The following is a 25,527-nucleotide window of genomic DNA, read 5'->3' as shown; positions in this document are numbered from 1 at the left end:
CTTTTCTGCCCTGCCTGTCCTTCCTGAACAGTTTATAACCATCCATGACTGTACTCCAGTCATGTGAGTTATCCCACCAAGTCTCTGTTATTCCAATCACGTCATAATTCCTTGACATCACCAGGACCTCCAGTTCTCCCTGCTTGTTTCCAAGGCTTTGTGCATTTGTATACAAGCACTTGAGATAACCTGCTGATCGCCCCTCCTTCTCAGTATGAGGCAGGAGCCCGCCCCTCAGGGACGTTCCTGCCTGTGTTTCCTCCCGGTATCCCGCTTTCCCACTTACCTCAGGGCTTTGGTCTCCTTCCCCCAGTGAACCTAGTTTAAAGCCCTCCTCACTAGGTTAGCCAGCCTGCTCGCAAAGATGCTCTTCCCTCTCTTCGTAAGATGGAGCCCATCTCTGCCCAGCACTCCTCCTTCATGGAACACCATCCCATGGTCAAAGAATCCAAAGCCTTCTCTCCGACACCACTTGCGTAGCCATTCGTTGACTTCCACGATCCGACGGTCCCTGCCCCGTCCTTTTCCTTCCACGGGGAGGATGGACGAGAACACCACTTGCGCCTCAAACTCCTTTATCCTTCTTCCCAGAGCCACGTAGTCCGCAGTGATCCGCTCAAGGTCATTCTTGGCAGTATCATTGGTGCCCACGTGGAGAAGCAGGAAGGAGTAGCGATCCGAGGGCTTGATGAGTCTCGGCAGTCTCTCCGTCACATCACGAATCTTAGCCCCTGGCAAGCAGCAGACTTCTCGGTTTTCCCGGTCAGGGCGGCAGATAGATGACTCAGTCCCCCGGAGGAGGAGGCAAGCTTTTTCAGCCCAGGCTGATTTTAAAATCATTTACCCAGCTGGAATTTTATCTGCAGCTGACAGAGGCTAGAAGAAAATCGTAAACGTGCTAGAGCTGCGAATGTAGTGTGGCACGTCAAAGATTTGTATTGGGGGGGCATGACGAGCATGGGGATTCACATAGTTAAGAAACACAGATAAGATGCAGCCTTGTACTGTGAGATCTCACATTTTAGAAAGCACTGTCTTTGTAATATAAACACTGCTAAATCAAAGTCACACCTGGTTTATGATCCTTCCAGGTTTGGGGAGGAAGCAAGAGGTTAAGTCAGACAAGATTGGTGGCACTGTATGAAAGGAAAGATATTAAAAAAGGAAGAGGTGGATATTGGCACCTGTGGTCCAGTGTATACACAAAGACTTACTTGGATGTTTCCTTGATAGCAAAACTAAGGGCCAGTTTTTCAAGTGCTCAGCACACACAACTGAGATTAGATTTTTTTTTTTTTAAAGTACCCAGCATTTCCCATTATGCTGAGCTCTTTTAAAACCTAGCCCTAAGAAGTCAAACATCAGTAGGAAGATTGTTAGGTCCTAAGGCCAACACCAGTGTGGTTGTGTTGATGCAAAGAGGAATGACTTACATCACAGCACTAGACCCAGGAAATGGGCTACAATTTTTGGTTGTGACATATTCCTAGGAAGCCTGTTATCTTGGTCAAGAAACAACTTTTTGTGTTTGTTTTTCCATCTATAAAGAAAGGTATAATACCTCTCATCTCACCCTTCTTTCCTCCCAAGTGCATGACTCAATATTTGTAAAAGTGCCTTGACATACATGGGTGGAAGTCAGTATAAATGTAAAATATTAAATTTGTGGGCTCAGGGGGATATTGTTTGGCACCACAAACTGCTTATGTTCTTTATTATGGACTAAATCTTGCTTTTTGCAGTAACAATGCCAAAATTGTTCTTTAAATCTGACTCCCTTTTATATTAACAGGCAACACTGTTAGTATTACAAAAATTGCTACAGCTCCTTTGACAACATGTCCTGTGAGCCATGATGATTCAGATAATTATAGACTAGAGATATAGCTAGAAGGGGGGAAAGAAGTTACAAAATACAGTTGATTTTTTTGTTATGCATAATCTACATTAAAATTAAGTCTTTGATTTATTACTAAGCGAAGAAAGCACCATACTTTATGTTAGAGCAGGTAAATGGAGTTGCTTTCTTCCTCTGCAGTCCTAAATTCAAGCCTGGTTTACAAGCAGTCACAAGTTAAATTAGTTTGCTGATATCTTGAATCAACCTATAATGTACATTTGTTCACATTACACAACTTCTGCACTGTTAGCATCCTTTTTAATCTGCAGCTACTAAAAGACTAGTGTTGCTAACTAGAACTGATGTGCACTAACCTAGAATATATGGCATGAGGACATGCTGTATACAGTGTCTTCAGCCTGTGTCTTTCAACAGTATTAACATTTGCAAAATATACCCATGTGTATTTTTTAAAAGGAAAGATATTTATAGACAACTCTTCATATCACTGTGTGGTTGGAAGTCACATCTGTAAATATGCTCTCCTGAATATGACGTGAGATACTGTTTCATCTACTGCGTTTGCGTGAGCCTGCACTAGAATGTTGTTGGCCTGTTCCACACGCAGACAGATTATGTCTCTTGTTTACACTAGACATGGATTGGTTGGAAACCATCCAAAATTGCTTCGAGGACATTTCAGTCAGTTTAATCAACTGCACCTGCCTGGGTTCACCCAGTATTTTGGCACCAAGGAGCTTACTGTATACGGCAGTGATCTGGTGCTGAGAAGTAAAGCCAGTGGAAAATTACAAGCCACTAAATAACTACAAATTAGACAGCTTGGAGCTGTGGACAAGTCGGGAACTGATACCAATGTTCTATATTTAAAGACCTAAAAAAATATTAAGAGTCAGAAAAAGACATGGACGGATGGAAAATACGGGCAAGCAGGAAGTAAAGAGACAGGAAAAGAGAAGGGAGAAGAGAGAATGCACTTAGATCATACTTTAAAAGAAAGGATCTCAAGTACTTTACACACATAAATGAATTAAGCTTCAACATCCTGGTGAGGTACATAAACATTATTATAACCACTTTTAAATGGGTAAGATGAAGCACAGGGAAGTAAAGTGATTTGCCCAAGATTGCTCAGGAAATTAGTGGCAGAGATGAGAGTAGAAGGCAGGAATCCTGACTCCACATCATTTGCTAATCACTATACCAGCTGGAAGAGAGAAAGTAGGAGAATAAGGGTGCTTACCCAGCACTGTAAACCTACTCAGTCTAAATCCTGGGTCATCTCTAAATTACATATGCAACAAGAAACCTACTTTCTTAGCTCTTGATCCTGCACCATTCAAGTCAATGGGAATCTTTCCATAGACCTGAAGAGGAGCAGGATAAAGTCCTTACAGAATCCACGCTTAACTTGGGCCAGCACTATATATATATATATATTGTTTACAACATCACAATTCACCAAGTGGTAAACAATTATGATGCTCCAAGCATCAGGCCATAGCATCACTATATGAGCCAGGCAAAAAGAAGCAAGATTTTAAATAATTTTAAAAATATTATTTAGCTATATGTACCTTTTCAGGATATCTTTTCCAGTCACTGCTTATCATCAGGATGTGTAGTCAAATAAAAGCCCCCTCAATCTTGCCTCCTCCTGCCTGGCTCATTTAGTGATGTTATGGACTGATGCTTGGAGCATCATAATTGCTTACCACTTGGTGAATTGTGATGTTGTAAACAATGGAGTGCAGAATCATTGATCATCAGAGAGGAGAAGGAACAGGCTGGGAATATAAAGGAGAGATTCTGTTTACCACTGCATTTTGTTAATTAAAATATTACTTTACTTCTCACAGTGCAGAATCTGGGTATTTCTACCCCGAACTCCTTGCTCCCATGAATGCTAGTATCTACATGAAAGAAAAACTTAAATTACAGAAACGTACCTTTACATGGGGTAAAATGTGGTAACTTTAACCAAGCACAGCCACTCTCCATAGAAGTTTAGGATAGGAAATGAAGAACAACATTCAACTTATTTGAAACTCCAGGGGAACTTAGGGAAGCAATAGGTAATTGTTCATACTGGAATTTGGTGAAGACATAAGAGTAAACAGACCTCTGGGATCCTTCACAGCCACATGAAGTCAGGACCTTATTTTTACACCATATTCAAAAGATGGCACCATCACCAGAACTGTGTTCCCTAACTTCATGCTAGGACACTGGTTTAGTACTTAGAAGAATGCTACCTGTTGAATCACCAATATCTCTTCCTACAGAACCTGGGTTTTCCTTGGAAATCTTCCACCTTACATTCTGATTCCCAAACCTGCTTAGGTTTGTGAGAGCTGATGCAATCACAACCAAAGATGATATGGATGTGCCCTTTTATTTATTTATTTTTTAATTTGCATGAACGTGGGAGTCTATCTGTAAAGCTAATCTCTTCTTGCAATTCCATGCAATTAATACCTGAAACTTCCATTTCTGCCATCATCATCATTTACTGTTTTAACTATTGGAACAAGCAGAAAGCGTAGATTGGTTATGATAGATGGGAGGTTTTAAATACACAGAGGTGGCTTAGCAACCAGAAGCTCTGAGAAAGAAAACAGAATGAACAATCCAAAGGTGATAAAGATACATGTAAATTATTTTCAATTTTGATGTTTAACTCACCTTCCACAGAACGTGATACCTTTGCTGTACTGCAGCTCTCTAACTGCCCGAGCTTGCAATTCTACCTCCTAGGTAGCAAAGCGCAAAGCTGGATTCTGAGTGGAGGTTATCGTCCTGCAATTCCACTTGACGACGATAGGATATATGCGTGCTCGATACCTCCTATGATCAGGCCCCACATTTACATTGCTACAAAAGTTGAAGAGCAAAAGGGAAAGAAGCAACAGTTCTGTAGATCTACCAAATAAATTTGGAGTATGCTTACTAATTTTGTTAACCTATTCTTTTAATAAAGATGTATTTGATGTAGCCTTTAAGTTTCTGCAAGCAAACCACATAAGCTCCAGTATATACCACTGTCTTTCCTTTGCAATTAATTCCCTAAAAATGTCATAAAACATTACTGATGAGAGAGATAAAGATTTCTTAAAAGTTTTCTGATGCCCTTCTCTTAACTTTTTAAAGTTGGGTTCTACTCTGAAGAGCAGATCTGTTAAAATGCCATTCTGCATAGAAGAGTGGGTGCTTTTTTATGGTCTCTAAATGGCACCTGATCAAATTTCCTCAGCTTAGAAGTAAAAAAGATAGAGGTGGGTTTCAGGCTGCCAGCTTGGAAAATTCACCCTGGGATCTGAGAGTCAAGATGAATTATTTCTTTGTCATGCACCATCACCAGTAAAGATTCTATACAGACAAGCTGTCTTCAGTTAAACCTGTGCAACTCCATTTTCTTCATATAATGCCCTCAATGGTACCTCTACTATCCTATTGCTTTAACTGGGTTTGCACAGGTGGAATGGATTGGAACTTAATAAACAATGCTGATGATGATGTGCAAGAAAGAATAAGATCTATTTCCATCTCCCAGAGCTGTGTTGGCTCTACAGGACTTTTAGAAATAAAAACCAGTGAACACTTGTTGTCACCAAAGTCAGCAGATATGAGTGAGCTGCTCTGTTGAGTAAGGAGTTGTTTTACATAGACACATTTCAGAGTAAAATCACATTTAAGCTTCTCGTCTTCATCGTCAAGGTGTTACATAATCTCTCTTCTGCCAACATTTCTATTCTCATTTCTGTCCCCTCCCCCTCTCTTCAGCACTGCAGCACTAGCTGTCAGAAGGCCAAAGACTATTGGCCCCCAGCATCTCATTCCCTGTACTGGGATACGCTCTGGAAGGCCATCGGGGCAGCCTGGCTCAGTTCACTGTCTTTCTTCCCTCTCTGGTAGGTGGCTAGAGTTCCTTCTCCATGTGGTGCTCCTCCAGTGGAGGATGGGCAACTACAACCAGGTGAAGGGTTTGGAGAGAGCTTATTGAGGGGTAACCTGGCTGAATTCCTACTGCCCCACTACTGGAGAAGCTGTCAGCTCCTGGGTGTTACCCAGTGGTGCAAGTAGAAATCATTTCTTGATGGTACTGCACTCATGGGAGGGACACAAGCACGGCAGTGCTTTAACGTGGCTGTATAGTCACGGCACCAGTGGTGGGAGAGCGCTCTCCCAGCGCTGTAAAAAAAAACCACCCCCATGAGGGGACTAGCTACCCTCACCCGAGCGAGGAAGTTTCAGTGCTGTAAAGTGGCAGCATAGACAAGGCCTAAGTATTGCTCTCCACCAGGCACTAGGAAAGCAAAGATGCTGCGCCATCTGGGTTTGATGGAAAAGAGGCATAGAACTGTGTGTGCCATGAGCATCTTGATAGAACTACAGCCCAAAGTGTTTTATTATTTTCCTCAGCATAACATACAGGAGGGGCAATCAAAATCAGCCTGGCAGAACGTGCATGAGAACTGTCTCTGGACAGATAAGCAATTGACAAAAATCACATGCTGTGATCTCTTGGGGCCAAATCCTGTCCCCATTGAAATCAAATGAAGTTTTGCTATTGAGTTCAATGGGAACAGGCTTTGACATTTGGTGAGGAAAGAACAAAACCACTCAAGCAAGGGCTACACTGCTTATATCACAGATATCAAAGGCTGCTGACTCATGTGAGAAAGTCAGCAGACATCTGACCTTTGTCCATTGCAAGGGAGAAATCAGCAATCAATGAGGCTAGAACAGTCTTTGTACCATATCCAACTCATAAGTCCATCTGCAAAGGATCAAGAAAATATGAAGGCTCCAGATTACCTTAAAGTCCTCAGTCCCTTGGTTGGAATGCTGCCATCAGCATATGTTCATAGTTCAGAGGCTGGAGCAGGAATCAAAAACACTGTTTAAACACCTTCTGTCCCCCCTCCCCCTCTTGAGGACTCCTGACCAACTTAACAGCACAATATATATGCTAACAAACTTAAACAAAGCCTTTGTTTAAGTTTGTTAGCCTACGTATTGTGCTGTTAAACCCATATAAAGAACGAATGCCCTCCCTAGCCACGTTCTGCTCCTTTAAGGAGCAGAGTGCAGCTCCACCCCAGCTCAGGCCAGGGGTGGGGGGAGACGACTAGCCTCCCCCCAAGTCTTTCCAGTACTCCGTACCTGCTAAAAATCTCTTGCTGGTACTGTGTACTGGAGAGTACCACCCTACTTGCGCTCCTGGTGTTACCTTACTAAGAAGTGTGTGTTGCTGTGATAGCAGTCACGGTTTCAGCGTGAGCCCAGATTAGAATGTCCACCTTCAGCTCTTATTTTGGCATGCTACTAAAATTATCATGAAAGTAAGCAACGGAAGGGAAATAGTAATTTTTAAAAGTTTATATCTTGGCCAAACCTGAATGGAATTTCACCGGATTAAGAAAAGGTTCTTTTCTGGCCCCAGGGCTTTCTCCTTGCCAAATATCAAATGCCTGCTGCAAACAATGGCGCCATTACTGCTTCTCAAAGAAAGGTTAAAGCAGATTTTATAACTGAAAGTGTTAGGCACCTAAATATAGATGTTGTGGTCACAGTTCAGGGCAATGGCGCCTGTATTTCCCCTCTGTGGTTCAGCAAGGGCACCCACCCTTGGCTCCCAGCAGTCACCTGTCCTGGGTGGAAACCTGCTTCTCTCCACACAGACCAGGGTTTTTCAAGGCTGCCTGGAAGGCGGAGAGTGGATAGAGGGTGGCCTAACCCCAGCTTCTCTGGGGGAAGAAGAGTATTGATCACCCACCCCACTGTGGTGGCCTTTTGCTCCACACACACAGAGTCAAGGTGTGTGGCTTGACTCGGGTTAGGGTCTTTTACATTTTTGCAGGCTATCAGGCAGTCAGAGACTGTGGGAAGTCGTCCCCCCTCCTTCCTGGCTGTAGTTACCTTAGTCATCGCCCAGGCAGCAGTTGTACCCTTTACTAGGGCATTTACCACCTTGGGGTGGGTGTCATAGATTTGGCAGTGCAACGCAGCTTCCTCAGTGTCCCTACTTTTGGCTGGAGACATTGTCCTCACCATGCTCTGTACTGCCTTTAGTTCTCTGGGAAGGGTAGACACTGGCAGCAAACTTACACCCCTGGCCTGTGCTTCAGGATTCAAGAGAATTTCCCTTTAAGTCAGTAGCTCTTGGCACTTCCCTGGAGAAGGAGGCAGTCTCATCCCCTCTCTCCTCATGTATTTGTCTGCATACTCTTCCTTTTGGATACTGGCAGGGGAATCTACCCCAGCCTCCCACCCCCTCCTCCCTGTCAGCTACTCCATCTGCATTTTGGCTGACACAGTCCCTTGCCGGTCTGGAGCGAAGGGGTATTGACTCACCCATTCTGCTTTTAAAGCCATAATAGCAAATAATATGGAAATCTGACAATACACCTACAGCCAGCACCTCTGACCCTTCCTGTGTCTGTATAGAAAGTGCTGCTTTAGGTAAAGCGAAGGCTTTTACACAAGGAACTATAACCCAGATTTCACATACAGAGCATTTGATGGGTATTACAACATGGGGCTTAACCATAGTCTTAGCAGTGCCAGTATCCCTCCATCCAATAAACATTTCCCCACTGACCACCACCTTCCACTCTCATTGGCCATCTGAGGGATCAGTACCCAGGAGGGTGCAGCATGGCATGTGGGCAGTGGTTTGGGGTGTGAATGTGTCAGCAGGAACATTATATGCCCTGGGTGCACTGGGCAGGTGGCTCCCTCCCTCCAGAGGTTTAATCACACAGGTAACTCTTTGAGGTCGAGGGAAGCTGGCCTTTCTAGCACTGCATTGGGCCCCAAGGCCTGGACAGGGCAATCCCGAGCAAAGTAACCCCACCGGCCACATACGGAACACTGCTTTCTCCCCACCCCCCAAAAAAAGCTTCTTAGAGGTGTTTTCCCTCCCTCTAGTCATGGGTTTCTGCATGGGCCTGATCCCTGTCCTCAGATTCCATTTCATCCCTATTTAGTTTTCTACCAAACCCTGGCTGACTATGCACGTATCAGTCTGCCAATTACCCTGTTATCGTTAAATGCCTAGGATCTTTGTCTGCTCACCCTGATTTTAAGTCAGGGTGGCAGTTTATAAAATTGTTCTAAATCCATTAATTCATAGGCCTCATCAACCATAGTAACCCCCAACCAGTTTCCTGTTTTCTTACATAACCCCTAATTTGAAGTGAAACCTTAGCATACGTCATGCCCCCATTTTTCTGAACTCCCTGAACCTTTCTCCTATGCCCTTCAGGGGTCAGCTTAGACTTTTGCAACAAAGCTTGTTTACACAGCTCATGCTCTTTAAAGTCTTCTCTGTCCATAAGGATACAAACGTTGAAAGCATTTGTCCCTAACAGTAGTGAATCCTATACAACTCATTCATTAAAGTCTGAGAGCATTACATGCACCTGGCAACTTGAAGAGTTTTATTAGAAATCAGATAGATTAGATAGCTGCATCCAGACAGTTAGCGATCACACTGCTAGAGGGAGATGATTGGCTCTGTCAGCATAAAGCAGCCTAATGCTACACAGTAATTAGAGTGGGTGGCAAGTGGCTTTTCCATTCCTTATTACACTGGGAGATGGCTGCCTTCTCTAGGAAAGCTGTGTTTGGAAGGTAAAAACAAAAAAATAATCTTAATCCATTTAGCCTTAGTCTTAACATAAGGTTGGGGAGAATTTTCTTTCTAAATTATGCTTTACAGAGCACCCTTGAGAAACCATCTTTAAAAAATTAAACAATCTGCTGTTTTATGATGGAGTTTTAATTCCTTCTTTCTTGGTTTGATTTCTCTTTAAGAAATGGATTGTTGGTGTTTGTCCGATGGTGGTGGCGGTGGTTGGCTATTAGTTTGAGGAGTTTTTTATTTTATTTTATTTTATTTGTAATTGTATCAACAAATGAAAAGGGAACAGTCCGGGGAGATGGTTTGATCAATAGTTCTCAAATGGGTTGCAGAATTGGGCCTCATGTTTCTAGACCAGTATTGAAATTTGGTTTTGCTTGTTTGTTTTCCTTAAATCCTTGTCTCCTGAAGTAATGTGATTATGAGAATCTCAGGCTTCCCTTAAAAAAAAAAAAAAAAAAAAAAAGTTTCTAGCCATCGTGATTGCAAAGAAAAGTTTGAAAATTTGATCCCTAAACACTCAGACACTGGAAGGTAAATTAAAAGGTCCCCACATTTCTTAATTTTTCAAGATCTCATAATTTTTAAGCCAACCTCCTGATTGTTTGGGCCTGACTCATAATTTTTGAATGCTTGAAGTTAGCCATGCTGCTAGCTTGTGGGGTCATCACTGTGAATACTGAGCATTGTGGCATGTACAATTCTGTAAGAACATACAAATTATACTTCTGAACGTATGTCTTGGGGCTTGCAGGTAGAAGAATGTTGAGAATTTCTGGATGAGATAACCTAATAGGCATCTCAACTCTAACCTCTTTGATTCTATGTCTTGTGCCTCCTAGCTCTTCTGTATTCTGTCAAGGTCACCCTTCCTCCTGGCAAAGATCTGTGCATTGGCATTTTCCCCCGTTAAAGTGTGTTTCTTCTAGAAATTATCTGAAACAGTCTCTTCCTTTGGATTTCAAAGTTCCAGTTGTAGAGGGTTTGGGGGGTGGGGGGAGAACATTTGAGAGGGGAGAAAGCTTCTTTCCCTCCACTCTATCTATTGCAGTACGTCAATACAAATTTGCCTCCCAATACAGTATTTTTAAAAAGTCTTCCGTTACAAATGCAGCATGTGTGCTGATGCCGGATTAACCTAATGAGCTTAAAATCTTATTTATACATGACATCTGTCAGACAGAAACAAGGTACACAAGTCCCCTTAATCCACTAGCTCTAACCCAACACAGCTTTCACATGGTTTGTTTCCAATAGAAGAACGCTTTAAAGGAAACAAAATACAACGGGACAGTGTGTAGCTCTTTTAAGACAGGATCCTGGGAAGTAGGAAAAGTTCATTGTAATTAACAAGGCTATCTACAAAACTGGGAGAATTCTTGATGAAACCTTGGGAGAAAAATGACATGTTCCAGTACAGGATGAAACAGTAAGTTTTATTGTCTTCTATTCTTTACCTGATCATCTGGATATCTTTAACAGAAAATAAATCCAGGCAGAGAGACAGGATGGGCTGTACACCTTCCCACAGTGAGATTGCTAACCATGTTGCAAAAACCGGAACTAATCCTTTGAATAAACCCAAAGGTATCCTGCCTGTTGATCCTGGAGACGAAGCATTCTCAATTCCATTGCTGGTCAAAGGCTCCACTTGTTATGACATTGACAAGTTCCCTCAGAGAGAGTCTCTGGGGAAAGATCACCAGCTGGAAAAGGAGGAGAAAACATCAGAGCTGATCAAAAATGTTAACTTCCATTTATCATCTGAGGATCTCTCTCTTTGCAAGATTCATGAGGAAGAGAAGAAAATTGAGAGGACAGCCACAGAGGCTGAAATAGCCATGTCTGAACTGATTGAGTCGCAAAAACATATAGCAGAAGACATACAGATCAAAAAGCAAAGCTCCTGCAAATCAGAGGCAACAGCTTTCACTTGGGATGACAAGAATGAAAGCAATGCAAAGCAAACCCCAAAGAAAAGGAAGAAGCAAAAAAGCCATAAACCAGTGAAACAGGGTCATCTTTGCAAACCCAAAGAAAAATCCACTCCACCTATATGCAAGCCTGAGAAAAAGGTGGATTTCCCAGATCAGCTTGTTAAGGCTCATCAAAATGCTTATGCCTACCTAAATCCCAACCTCTCCAAATATGAAGCTATCCTATGTATGGCCAATCAGGCTACCGAAACTCAGCTGCTTTTACAGCAGCTGGTGAGCTTTCTAGTGTTCCGCTTTGATGAAATCAACCAGCTCTTGGAAGAAATTGCCAATGATGGGGAAGAGCTCCTCAAAGAGGTGGGAGGAAATCTGGCTTGGCCAGCTGGAAAAGGGGATCCAAAAGAGCAGCCAGACCTGTTGCAGCAGTTACTGCAGTATACAGTCAACAAAATGCAGCTGCTAAATGGAACAGTGGCTTCCCTTACCTCCAGTGCCCTGCAGGAGACATGGAGCTACTTACAGTCTGCGGCCAGCAACTTGGAAGAAAAACTGAAAGCAAAACAAGGCTTTGATGAACGCCTGCTAAGGGCAATAAAATTGCTTGAAGCCTCTGCAGTGGTCTCCTCTCAGGCCCACGCTGATGACAGGACTCTGTATTCGGAAGACAGTGGCATTGGTGCAGACAATGAATCTATCAAAGAGTTCAATTCCCTTGATAAACTTGGAACGCAAACAAGCTGCGATTCTTGTGCACATGATCATCCATCTCAGAAACACACTAGAATACCAGGAGAACATCTGTGTAACGGCACATTGTTGTCTGTTACAACTAGATCCCATGACTGTGCACTTGAAAGGCATTTTAAGGATATATTTTACCCATCTGCACACAGCAAAGAAGCAGCTTCTTCCCCGGGGGCAACACCAGAAAGTGTTTCTACCAGGCTCCAATGTTCAAATGTGACCAAAAGTCCTCCTTGTAATTCCCTCCAGTCTGATGCCACCCAGGAAGGTGAAAATTTCAAAGACTGTGAATCAATAGATTCTCCTTCTGCAAATGAACAGGAAGAGAGTACACCAGAGGAGGATGACAGTGATAATATAAGTCTATCAGAAATGGGGAAGGATACCCTGCCTAGAAGGCCAATGTCTTCACCTGCAGGAACAGATAAAACAAGGAGGCCATCCGTCAAAAGGATAGAAAATCCAGAGACTGAAGAGATGATACTAAAGATGAAAGATGCAATCAGTGAAAAAATCAGGTTTGTCCCAGCTAAATGTGGACGAAAGGAGTGGACAGAAGATGAAGGTGGAAAAGCAGCCCTAACAGCAAGACCCAGTACAGCAAGTGGTAGCCGGAAAACCTCAGTTAAACAAAGAAGGTCCAGGTCAGAGGAATCCCTCAGGAGCCGTGCAGAAGACCCAACCCTTTTAGAACTTCAAAGGACCCAAAAAGATCTCAACAAAAGATTAGAAACATTTTATAAGCTTAATGGGAACAAAGAAACAGATGGCAAGCAGGAGATCCTGAAGCCAAGAGCAGCAGCTTACTTGCAGGACACTGAACATGCTACACCCAGATCGTCTACCAACAAACTGAAGGCATCCCTCTCTAAAAACTTCAGCATATTGCCTAATCAGGATAAGGTCCCTTTACGTAAGTCCGAGCAAAACACGGTCAGTCATCCAGATGAGAGAAGGGGAAGGAAGCCTATAAAAGCCACTGTATCCACACAGGATTTATCGTACAGGAAAGAAAATGAGCCACCTGGGATAGAGAAATTGAATAGTGGTGGCTGTGCCCCTCGGAAATCTGTCAAGAAACTTATTGAAACTTTTAGTCCTTCCGAAGGCCTTGTGAAACCTACACATTTAAGAACTTTAGGACCAATAAAATGCATCAGAAAGTTTGGACTTCCAGTGATTCCTCCCACCATTCCCCTTCAGAGAGCACTGGCACCTTTAATTCACAAGCCTCGTGTTTCACCAGTAGGAGACATAACCCTTCCAAACACAAGTGCATCCCACTGTAACTTTCCAGCTGTCTTTCCACCTGTTGCAGAATTAAGCAGAAGTGACACAAATGAAGAAACGGATGAAGACTTGGAGAACCTGCCACCACCACCTCCTGAAATGTTAATGGACAGTTCTTTTGACTTATCTGAGTCTGAAGAAAGTACAATAATGGAAGGGAACTCTTCAGACGTTGCCAAAAAGCCTGCCAAAACAGAGCTTCATGCTACAAAGAGAATGCATATTTCTCCAAAGATAAAAGCCTCTCTACATTCCATTGACTTATTACCAAGTAAAAATATCAACAGCCCCAACATGACTGCCGGTAAAGTACTAAGAAACACTGGGGTGGACTCCAAATTTAGAAAATATTCATTGGAGCTAAATCCTACCAACATGTTCATCCACAACCAAGAGGGTAAATTAGCATCCCAAAGGGACCATGAAATGAAAGAGGCTGCAGATCTGTATAAGCAATCGCATAAAATAATACCTCTTCAAAATCCCAGTGGAGTTTCAACACAGAACAGAAACTGCTCAGAAAGTAAAGAGCCTGGCACAAATTTAGCATCAGTGCAAAACCAAAATCAAATTTATCCTGATTCACTTGGGAGAAATGAGAAAAGTTTAGCTTTTGTCAGAAGAATCTCCCCAACAAGAACACCCCCTTCTTCTCCACCCACCGAGAAACGACTCTCAAGTCCACCTGCATATCCCAGACACAACGTGCAGACTTTTAACCACGTAAAACCAAGCTTTCCTCCTTCTCACAGGCAACCTAGTCCCCCAGCTAACCCCAGAGCATCAAGCCCTCCAATGCAAAAGAAGCTGCCTTCTTCACCAAACCAACGAAAACTGCCTAGCCCTCCAGTGGGGCGCAAACAAAGCCCACCAGCTCAGCGAAAGTTGTCAAGCCCACCTGCTCCGCGCAGAGAGGCAAGTCCACCTCCATTCTGCACCACCCCTTCTCCACCAGCCTCTCCATTGCGGTCCCACAAAGGACGACAAAACAGTTTGGATTCTGGTGATGAGCAACAGCTTCCTCCACCAAAGATTGCTAGTAATGCACGTTCAATATTTTGCCCAGCAACTCCTTCTTTATTTGAAGCCAAGCTTCCATCACCACCTAGCAACTGCACTACAGAGGTCGCAGGCCAGCCTGAAGTTTCAGCTTTTGTCCAGAAAAACAGTGTGCTGCTCAGGCTGTGTGGGGATCAGCAGAGGAGGATGGCTATGAGTGCTGCCAACCCTCAGCCTTTCATAAAGAGAAGTTTCTCTGACCGCAGACCAGGAGTTTACCTTCGACTTCCAGCTCCTGTCTCAGCTGGCAGTGAACCTCTACTTAACCAAGCAAGGTGAGAAACATTCTACTTTAAGTCAAGCACTTTGGGTTGTATTTTATGCTTTGTTTTTTTCAGTTTTTGGTGAGCGCTCAGTACAGTCAAAACTGTCCTATTTATGTGCAGAATAGCAATGCATCCACCATCCCCACCAATATTGCTTTAACCAAGACCTAAATAGACCATCTGTCAGGGTGGAGAAGATAGGTCACTCTCCACAGCTCATTCAAGCCTGTTTGTCCTGTCTGCTGAGACTGGCAAGCAGGGTAATAATGAATGCAATTTGGAAGGGTACTGCAGACCACCATATTCAATTCACAAAAGATATGAAATAACCCTCAAATGGTACCAGCTTTAGATTACTAAGGATTTAGGTTGGATTTGAATTGGCAACCTATTATCAATCCCTGAGCTAGCCAGTTCCGCAGTTGAATTCTATGTTTAAATATTTCAAAGCAGTAAGCACAGGTGATTTGCAGGCGGGGACCTCTTAAATTGTAAAGATCTATTTATAAAATTGTTACTTGAAGCCTTGAGCTAGTTATGTACATCGAATTTTTCAAAACTGGTCACGGTTTGTGAGTGACTCAGTTGATGGATGCACCACTTGAGCTTGGTTTTCAAAGGCACAAGGCACCTGTGGCTACCAAGGACTTGGAGCTCTGATTGCTCAGCTCTTCTGAAAAACATCAGGCCCTAAAGGTCACATGATGGGCACGCAACAATTGAGTCACCCATAATCAGTGGCCACTTTTGAAAAATTTGGCCTTTAACATCCCTACTCTTTAATTTACTCAACCACAAAGTGGGTAAACCTCTATCTGAAATCACAAGAGGGGCTATGACACTAAATATATTTTTGGCAAAATATTTTGCAATCATTAAATGGCATGTAAGTGCAAAATGTTGTTCTAATTTTCCCCATCTTAGTACCTTTAAGCTAATTAAAGCTTTAAGATACACAAAAGAATTGAGCCTCTCATGCAAGTAGTTTTTACTCATGCAAGCAGTCCTCCTGAAGTCAGTTGGACTAAATATAAATTTGAATAAATATTTGCAAGACCAGCTCTGCATTTTGTGTGTGTGTACGCAACTGTGTCATCAGCACAGGAATGAGCTTGGCAACTGAATCCAGATAGATCCCAGAAAAACAGAGTCAGCTCCCAACTTCTCTCCTGTACTGTGAATGATATCACAGGTTATCATTACCAAAATAAAACAATGACAAAGTCTTCCACAAATGCTAATAGTTTTGCATCCTATACTCTGTTTTATTATACATTCTACTCTGACATTCTAAGCAAATTTCATCTCCTAAAGGACACCTTTTTTTTTTATGTACAGTTTGAAATCAGCATGGTCTATTCCAATGTCTGTTAGCTGGAATGAATGTTTTCAAAAAGGCTTTATGTCAAACCTCATGAGAAGAAAGTGCTGGCAGTTTTATAGATGAATTTTAAAAACAGCCTATTATAAATCGTTAGTTAATTTCTGCTTCAGCACTGCATATTATCTATGTGTTCCAGTTTGCCACAGCACAAATGATAATATAAAAAGACACTGCAATAAACCATTAAAAAAATCATCCTTTTCATGAAATATTTTATATTTTGTGACTCTGATCTATCTATCAATTTCTTTAGTCATTTTGGGAGAATGAAATATTTATTGAGCCCAGTTCAGCTCTCCGTTTACACCAATGTATATCCAGAGTAATTCCACTGAGTTACTACAGATATATACCAGGGTGAGGTAGCCCATTATTTACAGCTTGGACTGATTTAAGATGCAATGTTTTTTTCTAGGTTTAAAATAAATAAAATAAATTGCCCAGCCCCAGCTTTATAGACACTGCTTTGAATTTCATAATATACATATCAGAACCATAATAGCATGCATGGTGACACAGACAGATGCCAGATGTTTTAGGAATCTGCCCACTGAATATTACCCACCGTTGAAGTACCCAGTATCACTGCCCACCACTTCATGCTCTAGGATACTGAAATATAATGGGTTCCACTGATCAGAGCCTTGGCATGCTGAGGCACAGGTACTGACTCATAGCCCTCACGTTTTCATCAACAGTACAGTATGCTCTGATTCATCGCTCTCCTCAGAGCTCATTAGCCATACAAGGCTGCCTCAGCTTCTCATTTCATTCCCCAAACAGAAGAAAAAATTCAAAAAACTTCACCCTTCAAATGTCAGTACTAGGCATCTGCCTGCACCATACCCTGGATCCCAACACCCTCAAATTCTGGGGAAGTTCATATTGCAGGCCCAGCTGCGGGTAAATTTCTTTTAACCCTCTTCTTTCCATTCCCTCCACCTTCCATTTCCTCTCCTCACCAAGCCTAACAAGGGCCCTTCCACACCCCTGGCCACCCTCTCCCTGATGAGAGCCAGCAGTGGCCTTCTCCCAGCAGGCTGACTTGTTTTCGCTGCCAGCCTCCTTCTCTGCATGGTCTTATTCTGGGATCTGCCAGCTCCTCTCTACACCTGGATGGCCTCCTGATGTGCACAGCTACCTCCTGTGATGGCTGCCAGCCTCTGAGAAGGGACAGGAAGTGGCAGCAGAGGGAGGCAGGGCACATCGGGAGTGCAGACCAGAACAGGGGTTACTTTCCAGGGGGAAGTGGAGGCAGCAAGGGCTCACTGTAGGCAAGAGTCCTGACCCAGCCTGCCTCTCAGCAAGTAGAAACTCTGTCTTCTTCAGTACAGCACCCTCTACCAGCTCGTTATTAACCAAAAAAAACTGACTGCACTGAATTTAGGAAACTGATCAAACCTCAGGTATTTTACAAGGGCCTAAGGGTTAATCATTCAACCATTAGACATTTCAGTGGATATATAATACTGAATTCTCACATTCCAAAGCCTTAAGGCAGCTACATATTGCCAGTTTCTATAGTGAAACAACATGCCACAAAAATGTTCCTCCTTTCCCTCCTCCAGAGCAATGTGGTTTTTTTTCCTCCCCAGAATTACATTGTCCTGATTCCCAGACAGACAGTAAAGTGCTGGACCAGCAACAGGTTTAACATGTGAAATCTTGAGACCATAGAGAGACAGAAATGGGGGAACTTTTTTTGTCGAAAGGAGAGAGCCTCAGTTTTCTAATAAGAGCATGCCTCTTGTCCTGGAGAGCCCGTAGGACATTAAAATCACAATGTTATTATGTTGGGAAAAGATATTTTACATTATTAGAGGTTGCTATCCCTAATTAGTTGGTGAACTAGGTAGGAGAGGGGGAGATGGATCCACAAGATTTCTCTCTTATTAAGTAGTCCACACAAAAGCGTTGGAAAATCAATGATTTACCCCATTTATGCATTTTTGGGGATTTTTCCTTCCATTTCTCCGCACTTTGGTAATTTTCCTTTTGCTGTAGTTAGGCTGCCAGGCTTGGCCTTAGGCAGAAGCAAATACAAACAACCACATGGGATCCTGTGGTGACCCAGCAATTCATCTTGACAGCCCAGTTTCCCTGTTCAGCAGCAGGACCAGAGGGAGAGGTAACTTTCATCACATTCTGCCAGTCATATAGATGAGGAGGAGGGTTAATACACGTAAATGGAGTGTACTCACTTTTCATTTAGGGAATGGGGAGTTTAGCTTCGATTAGTTTACTCACTTCTTTTTTTACCTCTACACCATTGCATTTTGAGCATCAATAGCTTTGGGCCCTGTAAATTGTAGGCCACTCTTATATGAAACTCTGCTAGTCTTCCTGCATTCCCAGTGTTGCATTAGAAAACTGTGAATGCCTTCTCTCCAAGCGTATAAACCTCCCATTTAAAGCTCTGCAGGGTATCAAGATAAAATCTTAAACATGTCACTAGCCCCAGTTACAGCTGCAGCTAGAGCTCTGCACAGCTACTGTTACTTTATAAGTACCAAGAGTCGTGGGTTTAGGTTTCAGTATCCAAGCCACGACAACTCGATGCGATTTGGACAGGTAGATGTACAGAGCTACTTTGGTCTTTTCAAAGCCTGACCTTTGGGTAACAATCAACCATGGTGGGCATGTTTTCAAGGCATAGCTCGCATGACGCTTTGCTCAGGCAAATCCTGTTAATCCTTAGCAGGATTTGTCTGCATGTGTGTATAGTAAAAAATAGTATTTCGGTTGTACTGTTGCTCTCAGATTAAAGCCCTCCCCCATGGGAACAGCTGAGATGGAAGGAAGCTTAAAATAAAAGCTATTTGGATTTCATTCAATTCAGAGAAAAGAAGAGGAACTGATTCAGTGACACAGGACCAAAAGCAAAACTTTGGATATGAATCCTCCCAGACTTTGGGGAAGTTTGGATCTGGATAAGAACTTCATGCGTAATCCTCTATTTATACACTTGGCTAAATCTATTCATCCAGTACCAGTCTAGCACTAGTTCCACCACAACAGAGAGGCAGGACAATCCAGCGGTTAGAGCATTAGCGTAGGACACAGGAGTCCTGGGTCTAAGTCCCTGCTTCACCACAGACTTCCTATGTGACCTTGGGCAAATCACTTAGCCTCTCTGTGCCTCAGTTCCCCCTATGTAAATCGGGATAGTAATTCCAGCTGCATAGAGGTTAAACACCATTAAAGATCATGAGGCAATCAGTTACTACAATAATGGGGGGGGGGGAATCTAATAAGTATCTGTGATAAGATAGATAGAAACTTCCCTTTTGGGGATCTGGATCCCAGCTTTGTAGCTCAGACTCTTCTCTCACTGTAAGTGACTCTGTTTGTCCATCTGTACATTCAAACACATCACAGTGGCTTTCATGCGATCACATATTACAATGTCTGGCTCCCAACAGATTTTCAGCGGGAGGAGATTACAATGTATTTGGCATCAGGAAATAGGGACCAGAAAGAAAACCTGTACTGTACTAAACAGCTGAATTGGAGGAAGGTCTTTGCAGAATGCCTTGCTGCATTTCGTTTTAATGGGTTAACATGCTCTCCTTAGCGTTTTAAAAAAGGACATGGTGCATGAGCCTCTTTTCTTAATCCTCTTTTCTATCTGCAGCATGGAGGAGAGTCCTAGAAAGGAGAGTGATTCCTGGAACAGCACATGCTTCTCTGAGTTCAAGGGATCCAGCAGGTCTGCTTCTCATCCTGAACTCTACATTGTGGGCCAGGGGCTCCACAGCGAGTGACAATACAATCTGCTTGGAAGATGGACGGTATGGCTCAAGGCAGAGGATCCTCGTGTGATTAAATATCTTAGTCCCAGGCTCCAAAGTATGGCTTCAGACCATATCAAAGAGGAATAAGTACAATATAATTGCACCTGCAAACCCAAACTGGCCATGACTTCCTAATTAAATATCAGCAGGGTGCTTGTCAGCTACTTCTCTCTTTCATGGTGTTTTACAATTTTACTAAAAGACTTAAATTTAGTACCAGAAACAATAAAATATTGGAAAGACACAGGTCAGATTAGTACTATTTTATAAAGACAGGGTCCTGCTGCCAAATCTTTTGTTGCACTTTTTAACTAAAATGGTCCCAGAGGTGCAGAAATTAACATTAGGTGACATGACATTTATTCAAAGCTTCTGTTTTAAATCAAACCTGACCCCATTGGAATCAATGGCAAAACTCCCGCTGACTAAGTGTAGCCAAGACTTTACCCTCTGTGTTCCATGGGCGTGCAGGGAATAAAATCAAGTCCAGTTAATAAAAAATAAAGTTGTTTTTTTTTTAAATAGAAGAAGATACATTCCTCCTGCAGAGAGGTTTTGATCTTATTACATACGGTTAACCATTGTGTAATCTCATCACTTCTAGTTCCCAGAACAAGAACCTTAATCCTTCTTAGAGAAACATTGTAATACCTAATCAGCCAAGAGCACCTACATGACTGCACATTTTACAATATCCTATTCTCCCACAGGAAGGTCTGTTCTCCTTTTGATCCATGAATTAAGATGGAATTTATCCCACTTCCACTGAAGATTCTGGAAGGACCCCTGTTGACTTAAATGGCAGTTGGATTGGGCACCGTCAAGCAGCTAGAGGATATTGGTAGGCAGCGCCAACGTCTAAGTAAGAGAATTCCCTTTCTTAGATCAAGTGAAATAGCAGCTCTTTTTGGATCCAAGGCTCCACGGCTTTCGTCCAAAATCCTTCACAATATGTATATTTTTTAAAACAATTGGGTATTTTCAGACTATTGGACCTCTAGGTTTTGACACAAAAGCTCGTTCATGTTTTGTAACACATTCTGTATTTACTCATCTTTGATCAAAGGATTAGGGTCCCCTTTATAACTAGTATGCAGCTTTTTAACTAATACTGGACCTCTTTCCAACTGTGATTTGGACAATGTAATATCTGGGGGGGAGGAGGGGGAGAGAACCCTGTAAAATTCTACCCCTTATTTATAGATTTTTCTCTGGCTCTCAACACTATGGTATCTGAGCATTTCACATACACAAATGATTTTTATCCTCACCCACCAGTTTTACAGAGGAGGAACTGAGGCACAGAGAGATGAAGATGCACAGAGTAGAAGATCACATAGGAAGTCGGTGGCAAAGCTGAGAATGGGACCTTGACCTATTGAGTCCTAATCAAGTGCCTTAACCACAAGACAGCCTTCCTCTGTCTTCTTTTTAATACACTGAAACCGTGCCATTCTCCACCAATGACAAGGCAAAAGGCCTCAATAATAGCATTTATTCCATTCAGTTATTACTAAGTAATTTCATTTCCTCTCTCACTTAAGGCCTTATGTTAAAATTTCCTGTCATCGATATTCTACAAATGGCAGGTTTATCAAAAAGTGTTTACTTATGTTTTCCAAGGACCATGTCCTGCCCTGGCCCAAGATTAATAGCACAACAAGGAGGAGAAAAGTTGCTGGTAGATATATCCTCTGCAAAAAGATTTCTGCTGGCAGAGAATGTCCAAGAATCCAATGATCTGGAAGAGCACTTTGCTAGTCCACTCACCAGGAGCAATGCATGTCCTGCTAGAGGCAGTATAGTGTATGTGCTAACTGGCTACGAAGACCAATAAGGCCTTTTGTCTTGAAAACCACTTACCCTTGAGGATGTGATGCATGTGCTGACATGTTAACTCAGGGGCTTTCCTAGCACTGTCTTGGACATTAGGGAGGAAACTCCCTGGCAAATGAAAACACATACAGCTTATGCAGAATTTTGGAGCTGGCCTGAATGTGTTGTAATGAACTGACTAGTGTGTATTTATACTACTGCCCTCTATTGGATAGAATCTGATGGCTCAAGTGTGTGTCATAGAACCTATACTACTTATAGCTAAGAGATTATCTTTTAGCTTACGTAGGGGGGTACTGAGCATTTGGAGAAGAAGAGTCTATGTTCTCATCAAGGGGTAAGAGGGAAGGTCCTCTCATGGATCAGTAACTAATTAAAAGACCGGAAACAAAGGGTAGGAATAAACAGTCAGTTTTCACAATAGAGAGAGGTAAATAGCGGAGTCCCCAAGGATCTGTATTGGGGCCACTGCTGTTCAATATATTCATAGATGACCTGGAAAAAAGGGTGAACAATGAGGTGGTAAAGTTGCAGATGATACAAAATTACTCAAGATAGTTAAGTCCAAAGCAAAGAATCACAAAAGGATCTCACTAAACTGGGTGACTGGACAAAATGGCAGATGAAATTCAGTGTTGATAAATGCAAAATAATGCACATGGGAAAAGATAATCCCAACTATACATATAAAATGATGGGGTCAAAATTAGCTCAAGATGATGTTGGAGTCATTGTGGATAGTTCTCTGAAAACATCTGCAGCTGTAGTCAAAAAAGCTAACAACGTTAGGAACCATTTGGAAGGGGATAGGTAATATGACATAAAATATGTAACGCCAATATATAAATCCATGGTACACCCACATCGTGAATATTGCATGCAGTTCTGGTCACCTCATCTCAAATAAAGATGTATTAGAATTGGAAAAAGTACAAAGAAGGGCAAACATGATTAGGAGTATGGAACAGCTTCCATATGAAGAGAGATTAAAAAGAGTGGGACTGTTCTTCTGAGAAAAGACATGACGAATGGGGATATGATAGAGGTCTATAAAATCATGAATGATATGGAGTGATAAGTGATAAGGAAATGTTATTTATCTCTTCACATAAGATGAGAACCAGGGGTCACCCAATGAAATTAATAGGCAGAAGGTTTTAAACAAACATAAGGAAGTACTCCTTCACACAACACAGTCAACCTGTGGAACTCATTGGCAGGGGATGTTGTGAAGGCCAAAATATAACTGGGTTAAAAAATTAGATAAGGTCATGGAAGATAGGTCCATCAATGGCTCTTCAGCCAAGATGGTCAGGGAAGCAATCCTACGCTCTAGGTGTCCCTAAGCCACTGACTGCCAGAAGTTGGGACTGGACAATTCGATAATTGCCCTGTCTGTTCACTCCAGCTGAAGCATCACTCCCTCTGGCACCATCCACAGTTGGAAGACAGGATACTGGGCTACACGGACCATTGATCTGACCCAGTATGGCCATTCTAATGTTCTTAGTCTTGTTGCTGCATGAGGTTCTGAGTGGCCATGATGTGCAGTATAGTAACAGTATTGACAGCCTACCTGGCTATTGTTTTGTTACAGTATATTTTTGGCCAATGCTTGTAATTGCACATAAATCCAACATTCCTGGCACCAAAGAGTTTTATAACATTGTATTAGCTTTTGTAAGATTTTTTTTACTGCTGTAAAGTAACCCGGAGTTTATATGTATATAGGTGTGAATATACTCTCTCTCTCTGTATATATGTGTATACTAAGAGTGTAAATATTTATTCAAAATGGTTTTTGCTGATTTCTTACCCAGAGTGTTAAACATGTACTCTGTGCTATAAAAATAAAGGAAATGTTTTCAAGTGCAGTGAGTTAATATTGGTTTCTTTTTAAGTGGAAAAGGCCCTTATAGCAATTATTTTACATTGAACCTTCATTAACAAAAAATATGTTCCCCTAAGTTAAAAGATCCCGAGTGGAGAGGATTGGCATAGCTAATAACTGTTCCGGCCTATTAGCCCCTTTGCTCTCCAATTTAAGCTTAGTTTGGCACCAGCTGACAACATTGTATTAATTTCAGTTGAGATTCTATGTAAAGTTACTGCAAACACAACCACCTTGTGGAGGCAGCAGCCAAAGGGTTAACACCGGAATGTGTTCAGTGAAGCGGCTCCTCATTGCAGAAGAAGCCATATTAGCTCTAGACACACGCCATGCCCTCCTGTACACTCTGTGAAGCTAAATGCAAGGTAAAGTTGCACCTGTGCTTCTCATCACATTTCACTTGTCTTGCAAGAAGATTCAAACAGTATCAGCTTTCCAGCTGGGAGCTGCTGTTTGCATAGCCACGAGGTAAGTGCTCTGTGCAGCATTTCATCTGCTGACCTTGAGCAGGCTGAGAGCTGGTCCAGCGCCAACTACCAGTGACACTGCTTAAATCTTAAAGTGTGAAATGACAAGGCCCTTGGCATCTACAGACAACAACCTGAAACCACCATAGACAGGGCTGATTGCTTCCTTTGGCTTCAGAAACTACCTCAGCTCTTAGAAACAGACTTGTGAATGCTGCTCAAGTTAGTGATACCCTATGAAATAAAATAGTAATAACAACAGTACTTGTACAGAATTTCTAGAGCTCCTTCCATCCAAGAGTCCAAAGAATTTCATAATCATTAAGTCATCCCTATGAGCCAGTTATTCTGAGACGCAGTTGTTATCCCCCATGTTATAGAGGGGAAGAAACTAAGGCACAGAGCAATTAAGGCGCAGATCCACAAAGGTACTTAGGTGCCTAAATCCCAGATTTAAGCGCCTAAATCAGAGCAGGGGGACTGGACCCAACATCTCCCACATGTGCGTGGGGGGTGTGCCCTAACCACTGGACTACAGACTCTGTCTCTTTCTCTCGCCCTCCTCCACTTCCCCAATGACTGTTCCAATGTCGATAAATACCTAAATAGTCATTAGGTAAGAAAGAGAGACTTACTCTGTAGCCCAGTGCTTAGGGCATCCACTTGGGAGGAGAGAACCAGGATCCAGCTCCCCTGCTCCAGTCACTGTCTCATTATTTGCTTATGGTGGATCAGCTTCAACAGGAGAGACTGAGGGAACCCCCAACCATCAGAATATCCCAAAGCTCAGTGGTTAGAGCACCTTCCTGTGTGGTGGGAGACGCCTGTTCAAATCCTTTTCTCTCCCCGTGGCAGAGAAGAGGGAATTGAACTCTGGTTACCCACATGCCAGGTGAATGCCCTAACCACTGGACTAAAAATAAGGTGGGCACCCAGCAGCTTTCTCCTCCTCTACTATTTTGTGTGGAGCGAGGCAGAAGTCTAACTAATTTCTGCAAAAAACACCTTAGGTACCTAAGCCACCTGACTCCAGGCAGCTGGTTCCCTTTCATGAAAGGCTAAGCAGAGATAGGCACCTACCTTCAAGAGAGAGGCAGGACTTAGCCCACACTCCTCTCACCAGCACCTCCAATTGGCCAGTGTAGGCAGCTCCATGTCTAGCATTCTGGGTTTTGTGGGTTGCAGTCTACGGTGCCTGTCTCTCCCCATTCATTGTATGGGAGCCTAGGTGCCTAAATCGGCTTTGTGGATCACAGTGTATTCTTATGATTTTCTAGGTGCCTAAAAGCAAGGCGCTGTGCCGCTCAGGATTGCAATGCCTAAGTCCCCTCTGGATGCCACCCCAAGTGA

At 42.7% G+C, this 25,527-nt stretch overlaps 1 protein-coding gene across 1 annotated transcript; it reads left to right on the top strand.

Moving 5' to 3' along the window:
* Positions 1 to 11,017: 11,017 nt before the first annotated feature.
* PCARE (photoreceptor cilium actin regulator) lies at positions 11,018 to 20,790 on the top strand. The gene is made up of 3 exons (XM_043541915.1): positions 11,018 to 14,814; positions 19,818 to 19,980; positions 20,694 to 20,790. The coding sequence occupies exons 1-2, from the start codon at positions 11,018 to 11,020 to the stop codon at positions 19,951 to 19,953; spliced, it is 3,933 nt and encodes a 1,310-aa protein (XP_043397850.1). The 3' UTR covers positions 19,954 to 19,980; positions 20,694 to 20,790.
* Positions 20,791 to 25,527: the final 4,737 nt, after the last annotated feature.

The sequence above is a fragment of the Chelonia mydas genome, chromosome 3 (assembly GCF_015237465.2).
Source record: "Chelonia mydas isolate rCheMyd1 chromosome 3, rCheMyd1.pri.v2, whole genome shotgun sequence".
NCBI classification, from domain to species: domain Eukaryota; kingdom Metazoa; phylum Chordata; order Testudines; family Cheloniidae; genus Chelonia; species Chelonia mydas.
Note: the sequence above shows the minus strand (reverse complement) of the source record. Positions and strands in the feature narration are given on the sequence as shown.

Coding starts and splice junctions, on each gene's coding strand:
- PCARE (XM_043541915.1), top strand. CDS start 11,018: ATGGGCTGTACACCTTCCCACAGTGAGATTGCTAACCATGTTGCAAAA. Junction 14,815..19,817: donor CCTCTACTTAACCAAGCAAG/GTGAGAAACATT, acceptor CCTCTTTTCTAT/CTGCAGCATGGAGGAGAGTC.